The following is a 23,994-nucleotide window of genomic DNA, read 5'->3' as shown; positions in this document are numbered from 1 at the left end:
TTCTGAGCCCAGACGAAACCACTGTGGAGGAGGATTACTCGCTATCATTAAAGCTTCATTATAACCCAGTAAAAAAGCTTTAATCTATAAAAGTCCCCTGCTAACTTTTGTGTTGTATATTGCCCTCCAGGCTTATTCAAATCTATACCCCTTGCTAGAAACTCTGTTTTCATTACCAGTTGATGTAACCCAAACCGTTATAGTTGGTGATTTCAACTTGCACCTAGATGATAATCCTCCTCCTCCCATTCTCTCTATATTTCTGGAGGCTATAGCTGGCCTAGTTTGGGAGCAACTGATCAGTAAACCAACACAGAGACATGGTCATAGTCTTGACCTTGTTTTCTGTAATCCTCAGTTTGTATATCCTCCCTCTGGAAATCTACAATTGGAAATGATTCCCTGGTCAGACCACTTTTTAATTTCCATTCAGTTTGAAATAAAGTATAAAACTTTAACTTGGTGAATAAGGTACTAAAACTTATCAAAAGAAAAAGGTCACACCAGAGGAATTTATCAATGGTTTTCTCCCAAATATGCCAGCCATCACTACCGACAATATTAATTATGCTGTATCAGAGTGGAATATTTTGATTATCAATTCATTGGACTCTATTGCCCCAAAAAAGCCCATTAAATGCAATAAAAAATGTAATGCAACTTGGTTCACTTTACATAAATCACACAAACACAATCTTAGTATTCCTAATCATCCAGTTCTTTCTTTCATTTAGCAATTAATATTAAGGCTCTTAGTGCCCCCTATTGACTTATGATGCTTGGACCCTATACTCATAACTCCCTATGGGAGCAGAGTATTTAGTATTACACAACTTTCCATTATATACTCATACCTAACCTATTCATTTATTTTTAAACTGACATGTTAATATTATTAGAGCACTGATGTTGTTTATTGTTTATGCTACCGCCTGTAACTTTCCTACATCATGTTGTACAGTTATCTCTATAAGCTGTTATGTTTGCTTGTTACAAATTGTAAACCTATGTGGTTATCATTGTTATACCTGTAAACCATTGTGAAGGCCAGCACCAAACAAAGGTATATAAAAGCCTACAAATAAATAAATAAATAAATAAACATTTTAAAAAGTTGAAAAAAGAGCTAAGATGCCATGAGCGACATTGATGCAAGAACTCACTACCCAAAAGCAAAAATGTGTATTTACCGTGTCTAAACAAATACAGAAACAAATTGATGTTGCAAAAAAATTATTTTATTCAGATAAAATTCAAGTCGCAAATGGCAAGCCTATTATTTTGTTTAATATTGTCAAATCCTTACCTTCCTTAAAACAGGATATTTTTTCACAATGTGGACAATTTATTCTGTGATAATATTGCTCATCACTTTAAGGAAAAAGTTACTAACATCTATTCTCTGCTGAATTCTCTCACCTTCTTACTCCCAAATCTAATGTACCTGTAACTGCTAGTATCTGGACTTCCTTTGAGGATATTGACTCATCAACAATTTCACATATACTATCTAAGATGAAGTTATCATCTAGTCCATTTAATCCGTGTCCAAGTTCCCTACTATTGTCTCAACTGGTTAACCTCTCCCTTAAATCTGGTGTCTTTCCAGACACTTTAAAACAAGCATCTATGTTGCCCATTCCAAAAAAGAAAAATGCAGATCTAACTGACCTCAATAATTTTAGGCCAGTTGCTTCTTTAACAACACTAGCAAAGATGGTTGAATTAGTCTCTTTGCGCATGTTGACAGACTACATTAATGAGAATGCCATTCTCCATCTGAAGCTACAGCACAGAGTCTCTGTTACTATCATCATTTGATACTATCACACAAGTTTTTGATTCAAATATTGATTATATCTTAGTCTTATTAGATATATCTGCAGCATTTGACATCCTGGATCAAAACATTCTAATCACATTTAAAATCCATTGGAATCCCTGGCACGGTCCTTAAACGGTTCACTTCCTTTTTACTCAATTGTCCTCAGCAAATAAATATTGGTACATATGGTTCCAAATGGTATACTATTCCATCAGGTGTCCCACAAGGATCATCTCTCGCAGCCTTATTGTTTAACATTTATTTATTTCCCCCTTTGTCATCTCTTGGCAGATCTAGGTGTAGATTTCAAAATCTATGCTGATAACATCCAGTTTTTTATCCCCTACAGTCCATCCTGTTCAAACTCTCTATCCATTGTCACTTTTTGTATTAAAACAATCAATACTTGGCTATCTCAACACCTCAAAAACTGAAATTTTATACTAACCACTATACCAAATTCCTCACATTGCCCTCCGAGTAATCTATCAATGACCATTCTATCTCCATAGCTTCTAAGGCACGTAATCTTGGCAACATTTTGGATGCAGAAGTATCTATGACTCATAACATATCCTCAGTCGTCAAATCCTCATTTTACAAGATTCATCGACTGAAACAGTTAAAGCCTCTATTATATCTAAATGATTTTCATCTAATTTTACAGGCTTTAATTCTCACAGGACTAGATTATAGTAATGCACTATATCTGGGGCTTCCAGCTAATGCCACACGTCCACTGCAACTAATCCAAAATGCAGTAGCACGCATCCTAGTTAATTCATGACAGCAAGAACACGTAACACTTACCCTTTGTTCATTACACAGGCTTCCTGTTTCTTTCCGTATACAGAACAAAGTCCTTACTATATAATCAGTCATCAATCTGGTTATATTCTAGTCTTCGAGATTTACTGTTCTCATTCTATCCCTCCTCTAAGAGCTTTCAATCTGTTTTTCATCTTTATTTATGAATATACTGGTTTTTTAAGTTTCTTAAAGTCTTTTTACTTTGCTTTATTTTATTTGTGATTTGATGTATGTTATATTGTAAACCATTTTGATTACATTTAGTATAAAAAACGGTATATAAAATATTTTAAATAAATAAAATAAATATCAATCTAGTTGACATTTTCGTTCAATGAGCAAAAATCTCCTCGATATCCCTACAATTAAGTTAGCAAGGCTTCATCTCACCAGAAGGCGTGCCTTCTCTATCTCTGGTCCCATTCTCTGGAACGGCCTGCCTGATTCACTCTGGTTAATACCTAATACTAAGGAGTTCAACAAATACTTATCTTTTCACACTAGCTTTAGACAATGCAGTATAGTATTTGGTTTATGGTCATCTGCTATATATATTTATGAGGTATGATGTTGTAATTGTTTTTTCGTTTTTGATGTTGTGATGATATTGTCTTATGAACTGAATTTTATTTTTATTTTATGCTGTCTGTTTTATGTATGTAACTTGAAAACCGCCTCAGTCAAGACTCATTGTAGACTGCAGAATATAAAACCTTTCAAATAAAAAAGCAAATAAATAAATAGTGTAGAATTCCTCAGTGGATGGAAATCCTCTTGGTCAGGTTAAGAAGTCTGGATAAATAAGAAAGGAAAGTTTGCTTTGGAAAGAATTGCTGACACATTTCTTTGTCTTTTTGTCTCTTTCTATAGTCCAGGTTGGTTACAAAAAGGAAGCATTTTCCTACCAAGGAACACATCCAACTCCAAATGTGGTAAAAACAACACTGGACTGATATCACGTCCAATGCCTTTTGGAGACAACACAACGAGTTCTGTATTCTGTGTGGATCTGAACAATGGAATAAGTAAGAATTGGTCTTTTTGCCTGTTGTAACTGGCCTCTCTTACGGTCAGTGCTATGGGAGCACCTGCAGTCCTGTCCTGAGAGAGGCCACTGTGGTCAAGGGCTCAGTTACAGTGTTTTGGAATGTGAAAGTACAAAGTTTATGGTAGGTGGAAAATATCAGTGATGGGGTTGGCCAGCTGGAATAAATAGGTTTTTAGTTATGATCTGAAGGATAAAGAGAGGGGTGACCCCTGCATGTCTGAGGGAAACACATTGCATGGAGTAGGCCCCAAAAGTGAGGAGGCACAAAAACAACGGTGGACAGGCAGCACAGAGAGAGTTATACAAAGGGGATTAAAGGTCACGAGAGAGTCAGTAGGGATGTGCATTTATTTCTAGCTGATGATAAAAAGCTTTAATGTTGCCTGATATTTAACCGGAATCCAGGGAATAGCGTGAAGCTAGGGAAAGATAGGAATGTTGGGAGGGCATGTGGAGAATTCATAAGGATGGAAGCTGACCTTAGGGGTTAACAATCTGGAGAAAGGCCCTTGCACTTTGATAGGTATGGCTGAGCTCACATGCCCTCAGCAACTTGTAGGGTGGGCGGCAGGGCCGTTATGGCTGCACGGTGCCCCCCAAATAGAAACGTACTCGCATAAATGATAGCCTCGCTCCAGAACACCCCTGGCATGCCCCTTTTTTTACATGAGTACATTTATTCATGGATCCTGATTTACACGTGTATGTTGAGGTTTTTAAACCAATGTCAGTCCATCAATGGACATAATTTCCTGACAATCTTTACCATGGCAAAAATCTGATGGACTACTTGGGAGATTTTGCAGAGTAAAATTTGAATCTAAGATTTTACAACCTCAGTGTTTTCCTCAAATTCACAAGTCTCTTTAAGAAGAGAGATAAAGGATATTACCTCTGTTTTTGTAAATATCTGTCTTCTGGCTATTCAAGGCCAGCTTGTTTTCCCTAAACCTGTCGTAGTTATGCTGGAAAGCTCATGCTGCCAGAATCCCAGCACTAGTTATGATTGAGCGGGAAGAAAAAAGGAGAAAGGAATTACTGAGCCAAAATTAAACAAATTGAGCTTTCTACTTCATTTAAACTCACTTGATGAAGTGTTGCTGAAAGACAGCAGGGCTTCAGAGCAGGATTGCCCAAACAGGTATTTCTACTGTATATTTATTTATTTATTTATAAACTATTTTATACCGACATTCGTGGATACATCATGCCGGTTTACAATGTAACTGCAGGAGGAAAGTACAAAAAACCAGGGTGGGGGGAGGGGAGCAGCTAGGAAGATAGAAGGGGTGAGCGAAGAGAGGGAAAATACAGGACAGAGAGAAGAAAAAAGGAACAGTACCAGGAGGGCAGAAAGGTACCGAGATGGGAGAAACAAGCAATGAACATTATATATTATATTGCAAATTATACACTCAAAAGGTACTATATGTAACATTATATTATATATTATATATAAAGGGGCAGAGGCAAGAATTTCTTACTGAAAAGTCTGATGTGACTCTACAAAAATGTTTGTAACCAGAAACTCCAGGGAAATTTCACAGAGGATGATTTTAAAGGTCAAAGAAAATGAGATGATAAAGACAGGAAAGAGAAAAGGCTAAAATAATGTTGGATAGGTTAGAGCAGCGATTCTCAACCTGTGTGTCACAACACACCAGTGTGTCGCCAAGCACCGGCAGGAGTGTCACGGCTCTCAGTGTCCTACTACCCCAGTTGTGCTTCCTTTCTCTATCAGGGGATCGATTATCCCTGATGGGCTAATGCAGTTGACCGTGGAGTAACACTGCATGCCGCCATCAGAGGCCAGGCTTATTGGGCCAAACAATGATAAGAGGCTCCTCGTGAGAGAGGAAACTTGCTTGTGTGTGTATGTGAGTGGCAGCTTTGTGTGTGTGTGTATATGTGTGAGTGGCAGCTTTGTGTGTGTGTGTGGTAGAATGGGTGCCTGGGTACATGAGTGACAGCTTTGTGTGTGTGTGGTAGAATGTGAGCAAGAGCACTTGTGTGTGATTGCGAGCTTGTATGTGAGAGAGCACGTGTGTGATTGAGAGACAGTCTGGTTGGAGGTGATGTGTTTTTGTGAGAGAGAGAGAGACTGCTCAGGGAGGTGATGTGTTTCTGTGTGAGAGACAGAGACTGGTCAGGGAGGTGACTGGTGTGTGTGAGAGACAGAGACTGGTCAGGAAGGCTACATGCTCTTAAGCACAATTGCAGAGATGCACAGCTTTAGAATGCTCTTAAGCTCAGCTTTAAGAGACGATGTGATTTTTAATCATTGGTAAAACCCAGAGCCTGTGATGCCTCATGAGAGGCTATCTTGTATTCAGGTTAAAGTTCACTTTAAAGAAAAAACTGGTAATAAAAGTTCATATCACCAATATGTAGTGTCACAATGAATTGATGCCAGGCACATTTATGATGTATCTTGTACTGTCTGTGTGCTATCCATCCGACATTGCAATGTTTTGGGAAAGAATCCTTCTTCAGGGAGACATGATGTGCATGACGCCGGCAACTTGTGACTAGTGAAAAAATAATATTAAAAAACCCCTTTCCATGATGAATACATCTAAATTGAGGCGGAACAAATCTCGTATGGACACCTACTTGATTTCAAATGAATAGGTCAATGAAGCGTTGAAAGTGGTACCTTGTAAATGCTGAAGAAAAAACATTTAACAGTATGTTAAAAAACGATATTACCAAACGATTGAAGAATGAAGTTTTTCAGCATTCAATTACTCATGCGCGTGATAAGAATCTACTGTGTCTATCGAGTCTGTCATTGACAGTCGGCTGCTGAAAAATGCTGACATTTAAAGCAACAGATTCGTTCCTTGATGATCAAGCTTTACTTTTCCACTCAACCAGACTCGATGCAAGACACTTCTATCGTTAAACCAAAATCTAGATGGATACCACTTGGACCCGTGGACCAGCAAATTAAGGCCTTTCAAACGTTAGTCCTTGCAGACATTTCCAACATTGAAACCAATCGGTCATGGATCTTCTTAAATCTATCATCCGGAGAACATAAAGCTTTACAATCATTATCTAATAATCAGGATATCACTATCAAGCCCGCAGATAAAGGCGGGGCTGTAGTCATCATGAATTCAGCTGATTATCAGAGCAAAATGAATCACCCACTTCAGGACCATCATTTTTATCAGAAGTTATCTGAAGATCCCACTCCTGAACTACAAGCCAAAATCTCACAGCTTTTATAAGAAGCCATGAGTTTAGGGTTCTTAACTACCAAAGAATTCAATTTTTTGACCACTAGGAGGTAACAATGCATTAATGCTGCCTGAGTGCATTGAAAAGGGAGCCATTCTCCCCCCTCCCCCACCCCGTGGGGGCCACACCCACCAAGCGCCCACATCAGGGCTGTATGGATGGCATGAGGTAGGGACCCTTGGGTCTGAACTCCAAAAGGAGTGTTGTGCAATGGAGACAATGCCTGATGGATCTTCTGGGCCCAGAGGGGGAATTGCTTCTGTCATCAAAATTTCATCCCTGAAGTAGGGTTTGGCTGCCCTAAAGTATTTGCCTTTTTTTTTTTTATTCTAAGCTGCTTTGCCTCTAGAAGCTTAGGCATGTACAGTTGTTTCTAAATGAAACATAAAACATAACAAAACCCTTGAATTTTGTTCAAAAATAAAACCTCTCAAAATTAATTTGTATTTTTTTCTTGACTTTGAGAAAGTCATTGAAACACCCCCAATAACATAAAAAATTCCCTTTTACATCACACCCCACCGCACAGCACAATTACTCCTTCCATGGGGTCTCCAATGTAGAAAGGGGAGCATGAGTGAGTGTGTGTACAAGATAGGGTGGGCAAGAGAAAGAGGGAGCCTGTGTGAGGTTGTGTGCGAGAGAGAAAAGGAGCCTGTGCAAGGGAGTGGGGTATATGCGAGAGCAACAGAGGGCGTGTGTGTGTGCACGTGCACACACGAGAGTGAGAGGGAGCCTGGATAAGGGTGTGTGTGTGTGTGTGTGTGTGAGAGAGAGCCTATGCAAGGAGATGTACTTGTGCAAGAGTGAGAGGGAGCCTGGATGAGGGTGTGTGTGTGTGCAAGAGAGAAAAAGAGCCTGTGCGAGGGAGTGGGGTATATGCGAGAGCAATAGAGGGCGTGTGTGTGTGCACGTGCGCACATGAGAGTGAGAGGGAGCCTGGATAAGGGTGTGTGTGTGAGAGAGAGAGAGCCTATGCAAGGAGGTGTACTTGTGCAAGAGAGAGAGGGAGCCTGTGTGAGTGTGCATGTGTGTGTGCAAGAGAGAAAAAGAGCCTGTGCGAGGGGCTGTATGAAAGAGGGGTCAAACTGGGAGTGGAGGGCTGGGAGTGGAGATAGAGTGGAAGGAAGGGAGCATGGAGGGGAGCAGGAGAGGTAGTGGAAAGCAGAGGAGTTGGGGCATATGAGGGCAGAGTGAAAGGAGTCTGGCCAAGGGAGTAAGGAGAGAGGTGGAAGAGACTCACACAGTGAATGTTTAGTGGCATTCTGCCCAAAATATTTAAAACTCTGCATCTTTGCGTAATAACTTTCCTGCATTGCAGGAATAATTTTAAATTAATTATTTTGAGCAATATAAATTATGCAGAATTTTAAATTTGTGTGTGCAGAATTCCCCCAGGGGTAATCTGCACTGAAAAGTAGAGCTCCTGGATTAGAGTTGGTGCTGCAGTATCAGCAGAAGAAAAAGAGCAGGTTGGGATGTGGAAGACGTTTGGGTGTGCGGTGTCCTATTCTGGGCAGCTGCCGTGCACAGTGGCCCATAAAGATTTCTCATTCCAGCCCTCACTAAACTGAGTTCTTTAGTTGCAAAGGGTCCTGCTACTTCCTGCTGGAGTTGTTTCATATTTCTCTGTTTACCAGAGGGGATGGTGTGATTACTCTGTCCTTGTGTTCATATTGTGTTTTGGGGTGAGTCCTGCTCGAGTATTTAAACTTGATGTGAGTTTATTCTGCAGTATTTCTTTAGCACTGTTGCTGTGGAATTTAGAATTAATATGTTTTCTGTATGCTCATGGGGAATGTAATATCTTTATTATCAAGTTTAATTTGAGAACTAATCCTGCTTACCTGCTGGGTTTCTTAAGAGTCATGGGGTGTGACAGAGATGGGGGGGTGACACCATTTTGAAGGCATTTATATCTGCTAAAGAACTAGACCTCCAGCAAGATCTTTACTTTAAATATTATTTAATATTTCTGCAGGAAACAAACTTGGCTAAAACTTAAAAGAGGGTGGGGAAATGTTTTGCTGCCTTATATAATTTAAGAAAGAGGGGTGTGGTTATTTGATGATAGAAATCCTTGCCTTTTTCCGTGGAGAAATCTATTGATGATTCCAAAAGCAGCTTACATTATTGTGCAAGGAGAAATTATGGGGAGCAAACTGTTCCGTTAGTGATCTGAATATTTTATCCTTTACAGAGCTGTGTTGGAAATGCTACAGAGGCAGGTTTACAGCTCAAGGGGTAGACCTGTTGGGGGGGGGGGGGGGGAGGTTATAAAATAGGGGACGTATCCCCAGATAGGTTCACGGGAAGGCTCATGGCACCAGGATTCCAGCTATGGCTCCATCTGTGCTGGAGGCCCAAAGGAGCGGAAGGAAAATTGCAGATTTAAAAAAAAAAAAAAAAAAAGTTTTTATGATTTACAGAACATATTTAAGGCCACGTGGTCCTATAATGCTCTTACATCAAAAAACAAGCCAAAACAGGTCACCAGTTTATCATCATGTGCTTTATGCAGCCAAGTTTGAGAAGCATACGAAACTGCTTGCAATGGTAATAAAACCCTTGAAAATGCCAATTAAAAATGCAAGGGTGAAGTTGTAGTAAGATGCCCATATCTGCACATACTTTTCAGCTCACAAAAACCAAACTGGTCTTCAGACATAAAGTACTCTCAGACCTTGTGGTTTAAGCTGATAAAAACTATTTGTATATGTTACATCGTCTCAGATGAAGATGTAAAGTATATAACTATGGACTTATATTTTTTTTAAATGGAAATGTATGCATATAGTTTTCAACCATATCTCCAAAATAGCCTGGAACGCCTCTGCATAATACGGCTGAAAGTATCCACATCATTTCAGGCAGCTGGAAATTAGGGATGGGCTTTCGTTTCATCAATGAAATGAATGAAAAACAAACAACGTTTTTAAAAATTTTTTTCTTTTCATTGCTTTAGTGGCATCGCAAAATAAAAAAAAAAAAAAATCCCCTGTCATATCCTCCATGACGAATGCCCCCACATCTTACATTGCTCCCACATCAGCTTACCCCATTTGCAGGATCCAAATGATACAGAAGCAATTCCCTAAGGCTGGCATGATTTTAGAGTACGGCGCCGGCAGAGTAGGAGTGACCTGGCCCATTTGGATCAGTAAAGTCTCATTTTGCATTCATGTACATGCTAATTTTAGTTCTTTCACGTTGAACGGTTGGGTGACCGTCTTAATGTGCATGCAAAAGCTTTATTGCATAACACGCTATTTTTAGCATGCGCAAAATGGTGTGAATATGAATGCTAAACTTTATTGCATAAGTTCCTAAATAAGTTTTAAAAATGAATCCAACAAAGCACATCAGTGATGCTTTTAATATGCTTTCTTCACCTGCATTATTTATGCTTTCAATCAGTAATTTACTACTATTGAAACTGTCAAGAGCTCTCAACAAACATTTTTACTAGACACGGAACTGGGGGAAATCTTTCTGAAAATAAAACGTTCCGTTTTAGGAACATTTTTGTTGTCTAAGAAAAGCTTGCCAAGTAATATTAACTTTTTTTTTTCTTACTATCTTGTATTCTAGATGAAACATATCAAGAAAACTTCAGTAAGTTTGTGGTTTCTGGTTTCATTTCTTAAAGATATTTACATTTTTCTAATGCAGTTTGTGTTGAAGCAGTAGATGGAGAAGTTCTCTAGGTAAAGTACTGGAAGTGGCAGAGCATGTTACCCCCCCCCCCCCCAACACACGCACCAAGGCGGCGCCCTGTGGAAGCTCTAGGAACAGCACCCTCTATGACCACGTAGGGTAGGGGAGGCCTTCATCAGCACTGTGGTTGGCAGAGCCCTGTGCAGCCACACAGGTCGCACACTCCTGAAGCTGGTCCTGTCACACTCACACACACACTCACACACACTCTCTCACACTCACACACACACTCTCTCACACACTCACACACTCTCTCTCACACACACACACTCTCTCACACACTCACACACACACACACACACACACACAGAACAGCATGAAGAAGCTGGCACTGCAATAGCAGTGCCAGCTTCTTCATGCTGTTCTGCCAATGTGCTTTGGAGAGACCACTTCTAAAGGTGAGGAGGTATTCAGTTTCCATTTCATTTCCCAGGCCTTCCCTCCCATCCCTTCCTCCCCTGAACCTTTTTACCGTATTTATGTCACTCCTGCCCCACCGAAGGTGCCCTCAGACATGGTGCTGGGAGACTGAATCCAGCGCCATTGTTCATTTTTTCCTTGATGGCCAGTCAAGGCCCGATCTAAGATAATGGCACTCACAGGCAGAGGACTAGAGACGGAGGTGTTCCTTCTCCCCCTCCGGAAATCAGTAGGAGGAATCCCAGATTTTGGCATCCTAGGTTCCCTGTGCCTAAATTCAGCCCTGTGGCTGGGCCCAGACCTAGGATGGTGCCATTAACCATGCTGGCAGCATTTGTAAGCGCACAGTCAGAACAGGAGCCACCAGGATCGCTCTCGCTATGTGAATGGAAAAAAATATGGTAAGGGGGTTCCAGGGGAGGAGGAGGAGATTGGAAGAGAGGCCCAGGAAGGCTTTTTTTTTTTTTAAATATCTGACAGGGCCTAACCTTTTATTAATGTTTCCTTTTGGTTTTCCTTTTGTATTTTTCTTTCTTTTCAAATTTCATTTGTTGGGGGTTTTTTTTAATTTTAAATAAATGAAAAGAAGCAAAACAACAAATGAAATGACAAAGAAAAAAACAACCTGATATAAAAATTGACTGCAGAGCTCTAATCCACAGGATTGGATGAATATCAGGAGGTGCTCAGCTTACAGCAAACTCTCTCCTACACTGCTGGAGAGATACTTGGACCAATGTTTTTGCACATTTTTGAATTTTGAAGAACAGAAGCCCAAGTTCATACTAACAGGCCTTCACTTCATTTATTTTTAGAATACCCAGACCTGGAGCCATAAAAGAAACATTTTTATAAGCTTTGGAGATAATTTTCAGAGGAAAATGTTAATGTAACATACTATCATAGCAATTTTCAAAAGCTGATTTACCTGTTTTAAGTGCACTTAATCTGAGTAAAATCTATGGACAATTCAAAAGCATAAAATTGCTTCAGTCTATGCTTTTGAATTGTCAGTAGGTTTTAAGTGCATTTAACACAGGTAAATGAGTTTCTCATGCGTTTTGAGAATGTATTATCAAGCATCGCCTTTAATGCAGATTTTTCTTCTGCAGATCTGTTTCAGATTACTGTCACCTACCAAGATCGGATGTCCTTTGCTAAATCTGTCAACGCCTGTCGCTTGGCTGGCCTTGATTTGGCCACTGTGTCCCAGGCAAACTTTTCCTATCAGAATGGCTTTAGAAGCAGTGGGTGAGGACAATGAAACTCAGCTTTGTATGTGCTATGGAAAGGCTGTTGGAATTTGGGGGGAAGGCAATAACATTTCTGTAGTGTAGGACCCCACCTGGAGCAAGTTTGCTTACCATAAACTGTGTTTTCTGTGGATAGCAGGATAAATTAGCCATTACATGTGAGGTGATGTGATCTGGTGGGACCAAATGGATTTGTCTCTCCAAGATAGTACATTTTAGAGTTCTACTGAGCATGTGCGGGACTTCCTGCACAGGCATTGCTTCTTGAGCTTTCTCAGTCAATACCAGAACTAATTTACGGGCCGATACAGTAAAAGTTGCAGGAGAGTGGGCAAGTGCCTGCTCTCCTGTGTACGCGATTTAGTATTGGCCCGCATGGAAATGAGGGCCCACGGTAAAAAGAGGCGCTAGGGACACTAACCAGCGTGTCCCTAGCGCCTCTTTTTTGACAGGAGCGGCGGCTGTCAGCGAGTTTGACAGCCGACGCTCAATTTTGCCGGCAACTGTTCTCAAACCCGCTGACAGCCACGGGTTCGGAAACCGGACGCCGGCAAAATTGAGCATCCGGTTTTCGAGCTGCGGGCCGATTTTAATTTTTTTTTTTTAATTTTTAATTATTTTTAACTTTTGGGACCTCCGACTTAATATCGCCATGATATTAAGTCGGAGGGTGTACAGAAAAGCAGTTTTAATGCACTTTCCCGGTGCCGGCAGAAATTAACGCCTACCTTTGGGTAGGCGCTAATATCTGAAAGTAAAACGTGCTGCTTGGCTGCACATTTTACTTACTGAATCGCGCGGGAATAACTAATAGGGCCATCAACATGCATTTGCATGTTGCGGGCGCTATTAGTTTTGGGGGGGTTGGGCGCGCATTTTCAACGCGCTATTACCCCTTACTGTACAAATGCGTACAAACCGGAGCGCACTGTACTTTATCGGCCTGTTAGCTAGGTAGTTGACTCTCCAGGGAGGAGGGCGAATATTCCATGGCTAATTCATCCTGCCATCTATGGAAAACAACATTTATGGTAAACAAACTTGCTTTTTTCCTTCAATAAGCAGGCTGAATTAGCCATTACATGTGGGGAGCCTCAAGCTAATGTTTGCAGTGGAGCATTTATTTAGTAAGCAACCCGTTCCCTGGTCTCTGTACAAATTTACTGTCAGCTCTTGAGATGTAAAAGTATGAACAGAAGACCAAGTTGCAACTTTGCAAATATCCTCAATGGGTCCTCAAAGGTAAGCTACAGAGGCGGCCATGGTTCTTTCTTGATGAGTGTTATAATAGCTGAGCACAATCTTGTGGGCTGGAGCAGAAACCACTGTGACTCCAGCCTTTTCTAATCCAGTATTCACTTTTATTCACCCAGACATGAAATGCTGGCAGGCACTGCCTACCTTTGCAGTCTTCTTGCAGTTTCAGCTTACAGACAGATTAGCAGACTGCCTTCCCTCAGGACAGTGTGCCTTCAATACGCACAATACTTCTTAGAGAGGGTCAGGAGATTCAACTCCTGGGGACATGGGGGTCCTCCCAATCCTAGCAGGGCTTGCACTCTTAAATGTCCCAGCAGGGTCCCGTCCACAGAGCTCTTCCTGTCCATCATAGAGCTTTCTCCCTCTTTGGGATTTATGGTGGACCAGGCTACATGCCTGGTCCTGCACAGGTACAAAAGGAAAAAAATAGGGGCACTCCATCACAATGAACTTTAACCAAATCAGTGAGTTGTAGTCCTGCTAAGTGATAGCAGTGTTGGATGTATTCAGCCAATCAATTAGATAAAGTTTGTTTGATGACCATAGCTCCCAGGGATTTGGTTTGTAGGATACTGAAAGCTGATTGGTTTGACAACGGGGCTGCATTCTTCTTTTTCAGTACATCAAAGCCCATTTGCAGTTTATCGTGTGAAGGGCTTTGTCACCATCATGAGCATGTGGCATTGGGAAAAAAAAAACCATAGGCAGCACGATGGATTGATTATTGTGAAAAGGGGAGACCACCTTTGACAGAAACTTGAGTGTTTGCAGAACCACTCTGTTATGAAAGAACTGTAGGTATGGAGGATAGTGAACTAGAGCCTGGCAGAAGTGATGGCCTCCCCCCCTTGTGTCCCTCGCTCCACCTCCACTAATAGATGAAAATCTTATGGTGACTGTAAATTGAAAGTTCTCAGGTATGATTTTGCATCAAGCGCTTCAATTCAGAGTGTGCTCTAGTCTTTGATGCAGCTTGCACCAGTGGTGCTGATGCTGAACTGCGTGAATGGTGCCAGCGCCAATGGATCGCACTTTGAACGCTTTTGTTTCTTTGAGGCAAGCTCCAGTGATTGTTGGTGCTTTTGCTGCAAAGTATGATGACTGCCAGAGCTCGCTTCCATGGCTTTGGCTTGCTCTGATGGGGTGAAGAACTGCTGCTCAGACAAGGCTGCACTGCAGGAGGAGGATCCGCTGCATCTCCTTAGAGATTTTCGCAGCTCCTCCATACTGTGTACCCTGGAGTGTTGTAAGCATGGAGACATCCATCCCCAGGCAGAACAATGTTACTGGTCACGCTGTGAGCCCAAGCAGATGGCACTGCTTGAAGCCGCTGATGGTAGGGCTCTTTCTTCTGGGAGGTCTCAAGGAGCAAGGCCTCTTCAAGGATATTTTCCTGTGGCGGAGCTTTTTTGGAGTTTTATTCTTAGCACTGAAAAGTGCTTTTGTGAGGCAGTGAGGCAACAAGAATGAGGAAATGTCAGAGAAAAAAAGGAAGGATTTTGAGAATTTAAGAAAAAATATAAGGAGAGACAGAGTACACTTCCGTGCTTTAGCTCAAACAAAAAATGACCGAGGAGGCTCATGAGGCAACACCCGGGTGGGAAGTCCCGCACATGCTTAGTAGAGCTCAAAGTTCTACTTTCTTGGAGAGATGAATCCGTTCGGTGCTGCCACACAAGTAATGGCTTAACTCAGTCTGCTTAGCAACATAAAATAATATTTTACTGTAACTGATTTCCTGAGCAGGGTGGCTTCAAGGAGATTCTTACATACCTATACCCCTTCAGGGCCTCAGTTCCTCACGGGCACAACTGTTACCAGGGTTTTCCCCATTGTTTTAATACTAAGAATAGTGTGAAATGAAAGCTCCTCATATTTTCAAACTATGCAATGATTGCAACTGATTTTATTTGACTTCAACAACAGTGCCCTGCTTTCAGTTTTAGTCTTCAGTGATGTAGTTCTTCCTATGACCTGCCCACCGGATGACAGGTCTTCTGTGACTCCCTTAGGGGGCCTGAGCTACAGGACCCACACAGTCAGCAGATCTTCCTTAGCTCACGGGCTGCTATTTCCTCCTTACTTTTTTTTCACAATTTTATTTATTTTTTTTATTGGGAAGGCTATTCAAACAATACATAAACAGAACAGATGTGCCTATTATTTTCCATGATTGAAATGCTGAATATTTATAACTTGGTTGGGCTTGGCCAGTCTTTTAAAACTGAATTCTAGAAGGAATAAGGCAATGTTCTTACCAATATTTCTGTTTTGCCCCCACAGCTGGAGCTGGGTTATGACACTCACGATCTATTTATACGGTGTTAACTGCTCATCTGTTAATCTCAATGAGAATAACACCAGAGAAGTGCTTTGCATACGGAAACAAGGTGGGTCAGGCAGACACGCAGCCTTCACTTTTCCTGATATTTGGCATTTCTTTACTCTGGACCCATTTGTACTAAATGAGCCTTGGTTAAAAGTGCCACATGCTGTACATTTCAATAAGAAAATGCAAATACATTATGGAAACACAACCTTGACTATGTGGTAATAGCACTAATACTACACCAGACAGTGGCTCACTAGCAGTACTTCTTAGGCGTGTGCATGGATTTTTGGGTTTCCTATAGTTTTTTATTTGTGTTGCTTGGATTTGTTCTAGCTAAATTCTGTATCATTTTATTTTATTTCCTTTAATATTGCCAGGCTGTAGGCGGGGAATTAAGCTGCCAGGAAGGAGTTGCACATTATAATCAAAATGTTGGTTGGCTTTATGTCGTTTCAGATGAAAAATGAAATGTTACAAAACAATTTCAGTGTATTTTCCACTTTTGTTTCAAATGACTGCAAATCCCTAGCCTTTTCCAATCTTTCAGTCTATCACCATGCATCAAATGTTCTTATATGCTGCAGATTTTAAACAACGTACTGCCCCTGAAATATGATGCATTAATAATAATAATAATAATAATAATAATAATAATAATAATAGAGTGGCAGATTGCACACTTCCACTCCCCCCTCGATTGCCTCCTCCACCTGTTTTCTTCCAAACTGCCACGTGACAATACTTTCCCTTAACCTATTTTGCAGAAGCGTTTCCTCGTACAATAGAAGACGTTTCCTTGCTTGAAGCTTCTCGTGTGTGTGAGAAGGAAAATGCAACAGTCCTGATAAGGGAGCTGCTGCAGAATAATACAGATATGACGAAGGTCAATAACTGCAGGTAAATAATGCACTAATGTTTGAGAAGCTAATTAGGATTCAGAATTAGAAGCTCCTTCACTGGACACTGGACTTCCACATGCATTCCATGGTTTGCCTTCATAACATCAAACTCTTGTGTGGATTAACTGTTTCACAACAAATGCTTCTCACATAGGGGAACATCATCGGCCCACACATTGTCCTAGTTCAGCAGAGAGGAGAGTTAAACTTTCAAGCTGGCCAGTGATCTGTAAACATCAAAGCTTTGAGAGATTTACTACTTTGAAATCTATTCTGAGGTTTTTCTGGGAATTTTGGCACCATAGCAGAAGGGGTCTTGTTGTGAGGCCTCAAGTATTCCTTTTTAACAAGTTTTAGATTCCCCTAGACCAGGGGTGGGCAATTCCGGTCCTCGAGGGCTGCAAAGCAGTCGGGTTTTCAGGATATCCCTAATGAATATGCATGAAAAAGATTTACATATGACTGAGGCAGAGTGCATGCAAATCTCTCTCGTGCATATTTATTAGGGATATCCTGAAAACCTGACTGGTTTGCGGCCCTCAAGGGCTGGAATTGCCCATCCCTGCCCTAGACCTTATCTTCCCCCTCAACACAAAGCTCTTGTTTGTATTTTCCCTCCATTAAATTAGTTTTAAAGAGGAGGGATATGCAAATTACTTTGAATGAAAATCGAGAAAAGGAATTTCAGTCTGGTCTAAATGAGAAAATGTGTGGAATTACCTAAAACCAACTGGAAAGTTCTGGAATTGCAAACTGACTCCATTTTTTTCAGGACAGGTAGATCTAGTCCTGGTTTTACCATATTGCATGCAGGGAATTGTAGTTCTTATTTCTCTCTGAAAAGCAGGGTCACAAGTCCATGTGTCCTGTGGGGTAAAACCAGGATTAGAGCAGCCTGTTTTGAAAATGTAGGTCCAGTTGGCAGCCCTTTCAATGTAAGCTGGATGTTTGGGCAAAATGCAAGGAAATCTGAAATGTATTTTGAATGGATCCACTAGCAGATTTATACAAATCCATTTCAGATTTTACCAGCAACTTGCTTCTCTCTTTCTCTTTTTTTTATTGGCCCAAGGGCTTCCTGCTGTTCCTTTGGGTTTGCAGCCTCCATTGGGCTGCAGCACACAAGTCTTCCTTCACAACTATGGGGGCTTCCCCCCCTATCATTGCAGCAGCAGCCGGAGGCCATGCAACAGGGATTTCTCTATAACCCTGCGATCATGGAAGCTAAGTCCAGCCAGAAAGCGTTGCCAGTGTACGATGACTGAGACCCCACCTCGGTAACATCTCCATTCCTGGAAGGCCCAGAGAGCTGAGTCAAACCCATGTCCTGTACGGAGCCACCAGGCCAGCCCTGGCCTCCCTGTTTCTCACAAATTCATTTGACAAACTTGCGGATTTTGTGTCTGTTTATTGAATTGGTTTTCTAATGTATTTATTATACAGAAGTTTGCATAGTGTAACTGAATTAAAGTCCAATTAAGTGAATCGGCGACATCAATACAACTTAGGGGTCAATTTTGAACTGGTCTTCAAGTTCCTAAAATTTAGCTGGTGACCTTCGGCTCATTTTCAACCATACAAAGCTGTGGCTGAAAATGAGCCTTAATCTATTTGGCTACCCAGAGTTAGGTGACTAAATCCTTTCCTGCCTTGGGATTTCCTCTGGGTTGCCTGCATTTACGGCGGCTAAATTTAGGGATATTTTCCCCCATGGGATCTTTCCATTTAGGTGGCTAAATGCCACTGAAAATCGGTTCCTTATTAAAGGATAAGATTCCAGCCTATCTTAAAGATAAAATACAGTGCAATGGAAATGAAACTGCTCAGAAATGTTTTCCTGTTGTCCTGCCAGTTTCTACCTGATAGCTACAGGAACTCTTGTGAATCTAGGAATGAAATTTCGGAGGAAGCCACCACCTGTCAACTTAGAAAGGGCAAATTTTGCTCTGTGCATTGGTAAGTGCTTTACTTGTGTTCAACTATTCCTGACCTATGTCCAAAGAAGAACCAGTAAGAAAAGTGTCTGCTTCATTAGCACAGGGATAGACAACTCAGGTTGGTTTCAAGATATCCACACCGAAGATTCATGAGATGCATTTATATGCATTGCCTCTGGTGCATGCAAATGCATTCAATGCATATATATTCATTGTAGACATCCTGAGATCCTGACCAGTTTGTGGCACTTGACTGGAATTGCCAACCCCTGCTGTAGCATTTTTAAAGAATGCAAAAGATGGAAAAACAAGAGCCTTCTCCTTTGATTAGGAGTTGTGGGTGTGGTGCTGTTTTGAAGTGGCTGACCAGTTATGAAAAGTGTAATACAGAACTCCCCTCGTCCACCTTTCTGGGCATTTCATGCTTTAGTGAAAGGTACTCTCTAAATTATCAGTATTTTTGTGTTGGGATAATACCTTGTGCAGTAATGTAAGCAGCAATAAATCAATAGAGGAATTATACAAAAAGGCCAATATTCAGCAAAGAAGCTAACAGATAACTTAAGTTTCCAGCACTGCTGTCAAAGTGTTGCTGAAAGCCACTGGGAGGAGTATGATTATGATGAATTCAAGAAAGCATAGGATAAATACAGGGCATCTCTGAGGGGGTGATAGAAATTGTAAGCTGAATTATTTGGGTGGATGGGCAGACTAGCTAGGCCATATGATCTTTTTCTGCTGTCACATTTCTAAGTTTCTGTATTCACATTATATAGCTGCAAAACAAAAAAATGTTTGCAGGCCTGTGTTGCATCCAGTCTCCCCTATCCCACTTCAACTTAATTACTATTGATCCAAGAGCCATCCCCACCTCTACCCTTTCTCAAAATATATCTACCTCCAGGACCCTCTTCTCATCCCCACCCCCACCACAAGTTTTGTCCAACCTTCCCTCCCCTCTTCAGCACCCCCCTGGACAAATGTTGTGGTGGGGATGAGAAGGCATGTCCAGACTTAGCCAAATAACTTGTTTGTCTAACTCTAAATATTGGAATTAGCTGGATAAGTTATCCGACTAAGTCGGATAAACATTGGCAAGTTAAATGTAAGACATTGATAAGACAGGCTAAGAGAGAATTTGAAAAGAAGTTGGCTGTAGAGGCAAAAACTCACAGTAAAAACTTTTTTAAATATATCCGAAGCAGAAAGCCTGTGAGGGAGTCAGTTGGACCGTTAGATGATCGAGGGGTTAAAGGGGCACTTAGAGAAGATAAGGCCATCGCGGAAAGATTAAATGATTTCTTTGCTTCGGTGTTTACTGAAGAGGATGTTGGGGAGATACCCGTAATGGAGAAGGTTTTCATGGGTAATGATTCAGATGGACTGAATCAAATCACGGTGAACCTAGAAGATGTGGTAGGCCTGATTGACAAACTGAAGAGTAGTAAATCACCTGGACCGGATGGTATACACCCCAGAGTTCTGAAGGAACTAAAAAATGAAATTTCAGACCTATTAGTAAAAATTTGTAACTTATCATTAAAATCATCCATTGTACCTGAAGACTGGAGGATAGCAAATGTAACCCCAATATTTAAAAAGGGCTCCAGGGGCGATCCGGGAAACTACAGACCGGTTAGCCTGACTTCAGTGCCAGGAAAAATAGTGGAAAGTGTTCTAAACATCAAAATCACAGAACATATAGAAAGACATGGTTTAATGGAACAAAGTCAGCATGGCTTTACCCAGGGCAAGTCTTGCCTCACAAATCTGCTTCACTTTTTTGAAGAAGTTAATAAACATGTGGATAAAGGTGAACCAGTAGATATAGTATACTTGGATTTTCAGAAGGCGTTTGACAAAGTTCCTCATGAGAGGCTTCTAGGAAAAGTAAAAAGTCATGGGATAGGTGGCGATGTCCTTTTGTGGATTGCAAACTGGCTAAAAGACAGGAAACAGAGAGTAGGATTAAATGGGCAATTTTCTCAGTGGAAGGGAGTGGACAGTGGAGTGCCTCAGGGATCTGTATTGGGACCCTTACTGTTCAATATATTTATAAATGATCTGGAAAAAAATACGACGAGTGAGATAATCAAATTTGCAGATGACACAAAATTGTTCAGAGTAGTTAAATCACAAGCAGATTGTGATAAATTGCAGGAAGACCTTGTGAGACTGGAAAATTGGGCATCCAAATGGCAGATGAAATTTAATGTGGATAAGTGCAAGGTGATGCATATAGGGAAAAATAACCCATGCTATAATTACACGATGTTGGGTTCCATATTAGGTGCTACAACCCAAGAAAGAGATCTAGGTGTCATAGTGGATAACACATTGAAATCGTCGGTTCAGTGTGCTGCGGCAGTCAAAAAAGCAAACAGAATGTTGGGAATTATTAGAAAAGGAATGATGAATAAAACGGAAAAATGTCATAATGCCTCTGTATCGCTCCATGGTGAGACCGCACCTTGAATACTGTGTACAATTCTGGTCGCCGCATCTCAAAAAAGATATAATTGCGATGGAGAAGGTACAGAGAAGGGCTACCAAAATGATAAGGGGAATGGAACAACTCCCCTATGAGGAAGACTAAAGAGGTTAGGACTTTTCAGCTTGGAGAAGAGACGTCTGAGGGGGGATATGATAGAGGTGTTTAAAATCATGAGAGGTCTAGAACGGGTAGATGTGAATCGGTTATTTACTCTTTCGGATAGTAGAAAGACTAGGGGACACTCCATGAAGTTAGCATGGGGCACATTTAAAACTAATCGGAGAAAGTTCTTTTTTACTCAACATATTAAACAATTAAACTCTGGAATTTGTTGCCAGAGAATGTGGTTCGTGCAGTTATAGTATAGCTGTGTTTAAAAAAGGATTGGATAAGTTCTTGGAGGAGAAGTCCATTACCTGCTATTAAGTTCACTTAGAGAATAGCCACTGCCATTAGCAATGGTTACATGGAATAGACTTAGTTTTTGGGTACTTGCCAGGTTCTTATGGCCTGGATTGGCCACTGTTGGAAACAGGATGCTGGGCTTGATGGACCCTTGGTCTGACCCAGTTTGGCATTTTCTTATGTTCTTATGTTCTTAAGTCAACTCCGCCTGGGATCGCTCCCAGAATGCCCCCAATTATTTGGGTAAATTTTATCTGGTTAATGACTTAACCAGATAGAATTTATCCAGTTAAAGGGGCCACATATTTAAACCTCGGGATTTGTCCCACTAACTCAAAAGTTAAATGGACAAACACCTTTGAATATTGACTTTTTAATGATTAATACACATCATACAGGTACAAAGGTCCTTCGCCGCCAAAACTATACAAGGAAGAAAGGAAGCCACACCAAAGATAATAGATGAATATAAGGTGTCCCTTGAGACATTGTTTGGCACTATTATATAGTATCTTATATATATTGGGAAATGACGTTAAAAATAATCTTTTGGTCTCCAAATTGAACCATATTTGTGAAAATTTGGCATCATCTCAATTGGCTTGGAGGACTATGTTTTCCTGTTTTATGCCACCTTCGTGATAGATGTGGAGAAGAATCTCACATTTTGCTGACTATTAAATGTTTTTTTGCTTCCTTTATTGCAGATCCTTTCAATATCTCAGTCACTACATCTTCAGCAGCAAACGGTAAAAAAACTGGAATAGTACCACTACGGCCTCCCAAATCTTTACCCCTTCATTCATGATCTTCCATGACAATATTCAGAGATTAGTCAAAATAGAAGAATGCATAGTCGTGACCTAAAACGTATGCCCATGTTATATCTATGGGGAACATACTCCGAGGTCTGTATTCAGTAATCTGGCGGGCAGATAACTTGTCCTGGATATTCAGTGGGATAAACGCCAACCACTGGGGGGGTGGGGGGGGCTGTCTCCGATCTCCCCTTTTTTTTTTAATAAAAGCCTCCCGGCCTCCTCCCACCCGCAATCACATTAACCTGAACCCCCCTCACCCCCTCCAAACTACAGAAAACCCTGCCGGGAGCAAGGTAACCTCTTACTCACGCCCAAAATTTCACTGATTTGTGGGAGTTTGGGGAGGGAGCCAATTTACACGCATTGAGGAGGGAGATTGCAATGGTCCTGCCATGACTGACCATTGGCTGTGATAACCTTGGCCTGCCACAAAACTCTGGATAAGAGGTCAAATATTCAAAAAGTTGCCATTTAGCTGGATCACTTGTGAGTTACCTTGCTAAATGCTTCTGAATATTGACCTCTTTATACAGAATACATTTTAGTTATCTGGTTGCGTTCATATGAGTTTAGAGTAGTTGGGTTGGTTATTGTAATATATTTTAATGTAATTTCCTTAGGGGACTATTCATCAGGGTTCTGGAATAGTACCAAGGGTTTTTCATTTTTATTGGTGTATAGGATTATTTATAAAGTGTTCCAATATGCATTTTATTTATGAATTGCAAATACATGTTATGTAAATTTGCTTTGTACTGGATAATTCAGATAAGAAATAAAATGCCCTTTATTCTCCCCACACGTATACCAAAGTAGCTTTATTTGAGTTACCACTCACTTATGTCACCCTTACAGCAAGTAAATGGGGAGTTTGGTGCAGGGCGATTTTCCCTGTGGTGAGAGCAATGTCTGACGTTTGTTTATAGTGTTCTGTCGGTAGGAAACATTATGCTTCTGACTTCCATCTCTAGCAGTATCTGGGCAGCTGTAACATACTGGCTCTTTATTTACAGATGTATTCCTTGCTCCTATGAAACTCAACTTCAGCGAGGCAGTCAAGTACTGCTACTTTCAAAATACTATCATTGCAACCAAAGAACAAGTGTCAGAGAAGATGAGCAATGGATTCGAGACCTGCAGGTGTGATTTGTACAGCTGTGAAAATGATTTGAATCACTATTCACCCTTCATGGCTTTCCCAAAGCCCATGGGCCCCCGGGTTCTGGTAGATTCTTTCCCTAGAATCTGTCGGCACATAAAAAACAAGTCTCGCCATCCCAATTGCAGACCTGAATAAAAAATGTTTCTCCATTGCGCTAGGGTTAAGAGCGTTTTTTAATTGAGGCAACAGCTGAGGTGCTAGAGCTTATTCCTTGCAGCAGAATGAGGGGAGGACAAAAATAGCCAGAACCAATTTTATTAAACTGGTTGAATTTAACCATGATTTTATAATGGGGAAACTATAGTACCTCCAGCATGTCAGTCCTCCGCCCTACACTCCACCTCAGGAATTCTCGTCTCACTTTC

The 23,994-nt window shown here is 41.0% G+C and overlaps 1 protein-coding gene across 1 annotated transcript in view; it reads left to right on the top strand.

Moving 5' to 3' along the window:
• Positions 1-23,994, top strand: part of LOC115079464 — a 95,042-nt gene that overhangs the window by 53,875 nt on the left and 17,173 nt on the right. The window contains exons 22-29 of the mRNA XM_029583082.1: positions 3,506-3,660; positions 10,521-10,544; positions 12,179-12,317; positions 15,863-15,969; positions 16,676-16,808; positions 18,663-18,766; positions 22,354-22,395; positions 23,481-23,607. Of these exons, the coding sequence (XP_029438942.1) occupies positions 3,506-3,660; positions 10,521-10,544; positions 12,179-12,317; positions 15,863-15,969; positions 16,676-16,808; positions 18,663-18,766; positions 22,354-22,395; positions 23,481-23,607 (831 nt within the window). The remainder of the gene's footprint in view (positions 1-3,505; positions 3,661-10,520; positions 10,545-12,178; positions 12,318-15,862; positions 15,970-16,675; positions 16,809-18,662; positions 18,767-22,353; positions 22,396-23,480; positions 23,608-23,994) is intronic.

The sequence above is a fragment of the Rhinatrema bivittatum genome, chromosome 17 (genome assembly GCF_901001135.1).
Source record: "Rhinatrema bivittatum chromosome 17, aRhiBiv1.1, whole genome shotgun sequence".
Lineage (NCBI taxonomy): Eukaryota > Metazoa > Chordata > Amphibia > Gymnophiona > Rhinatrematidae > Rhinatrema > Rhinatrema bivittatum.
The sequence above is the reverse complement of the archived record's forward strand: the minus strand, read 5'-3'. Positions and strand labels throughout refer to the sequence as shown.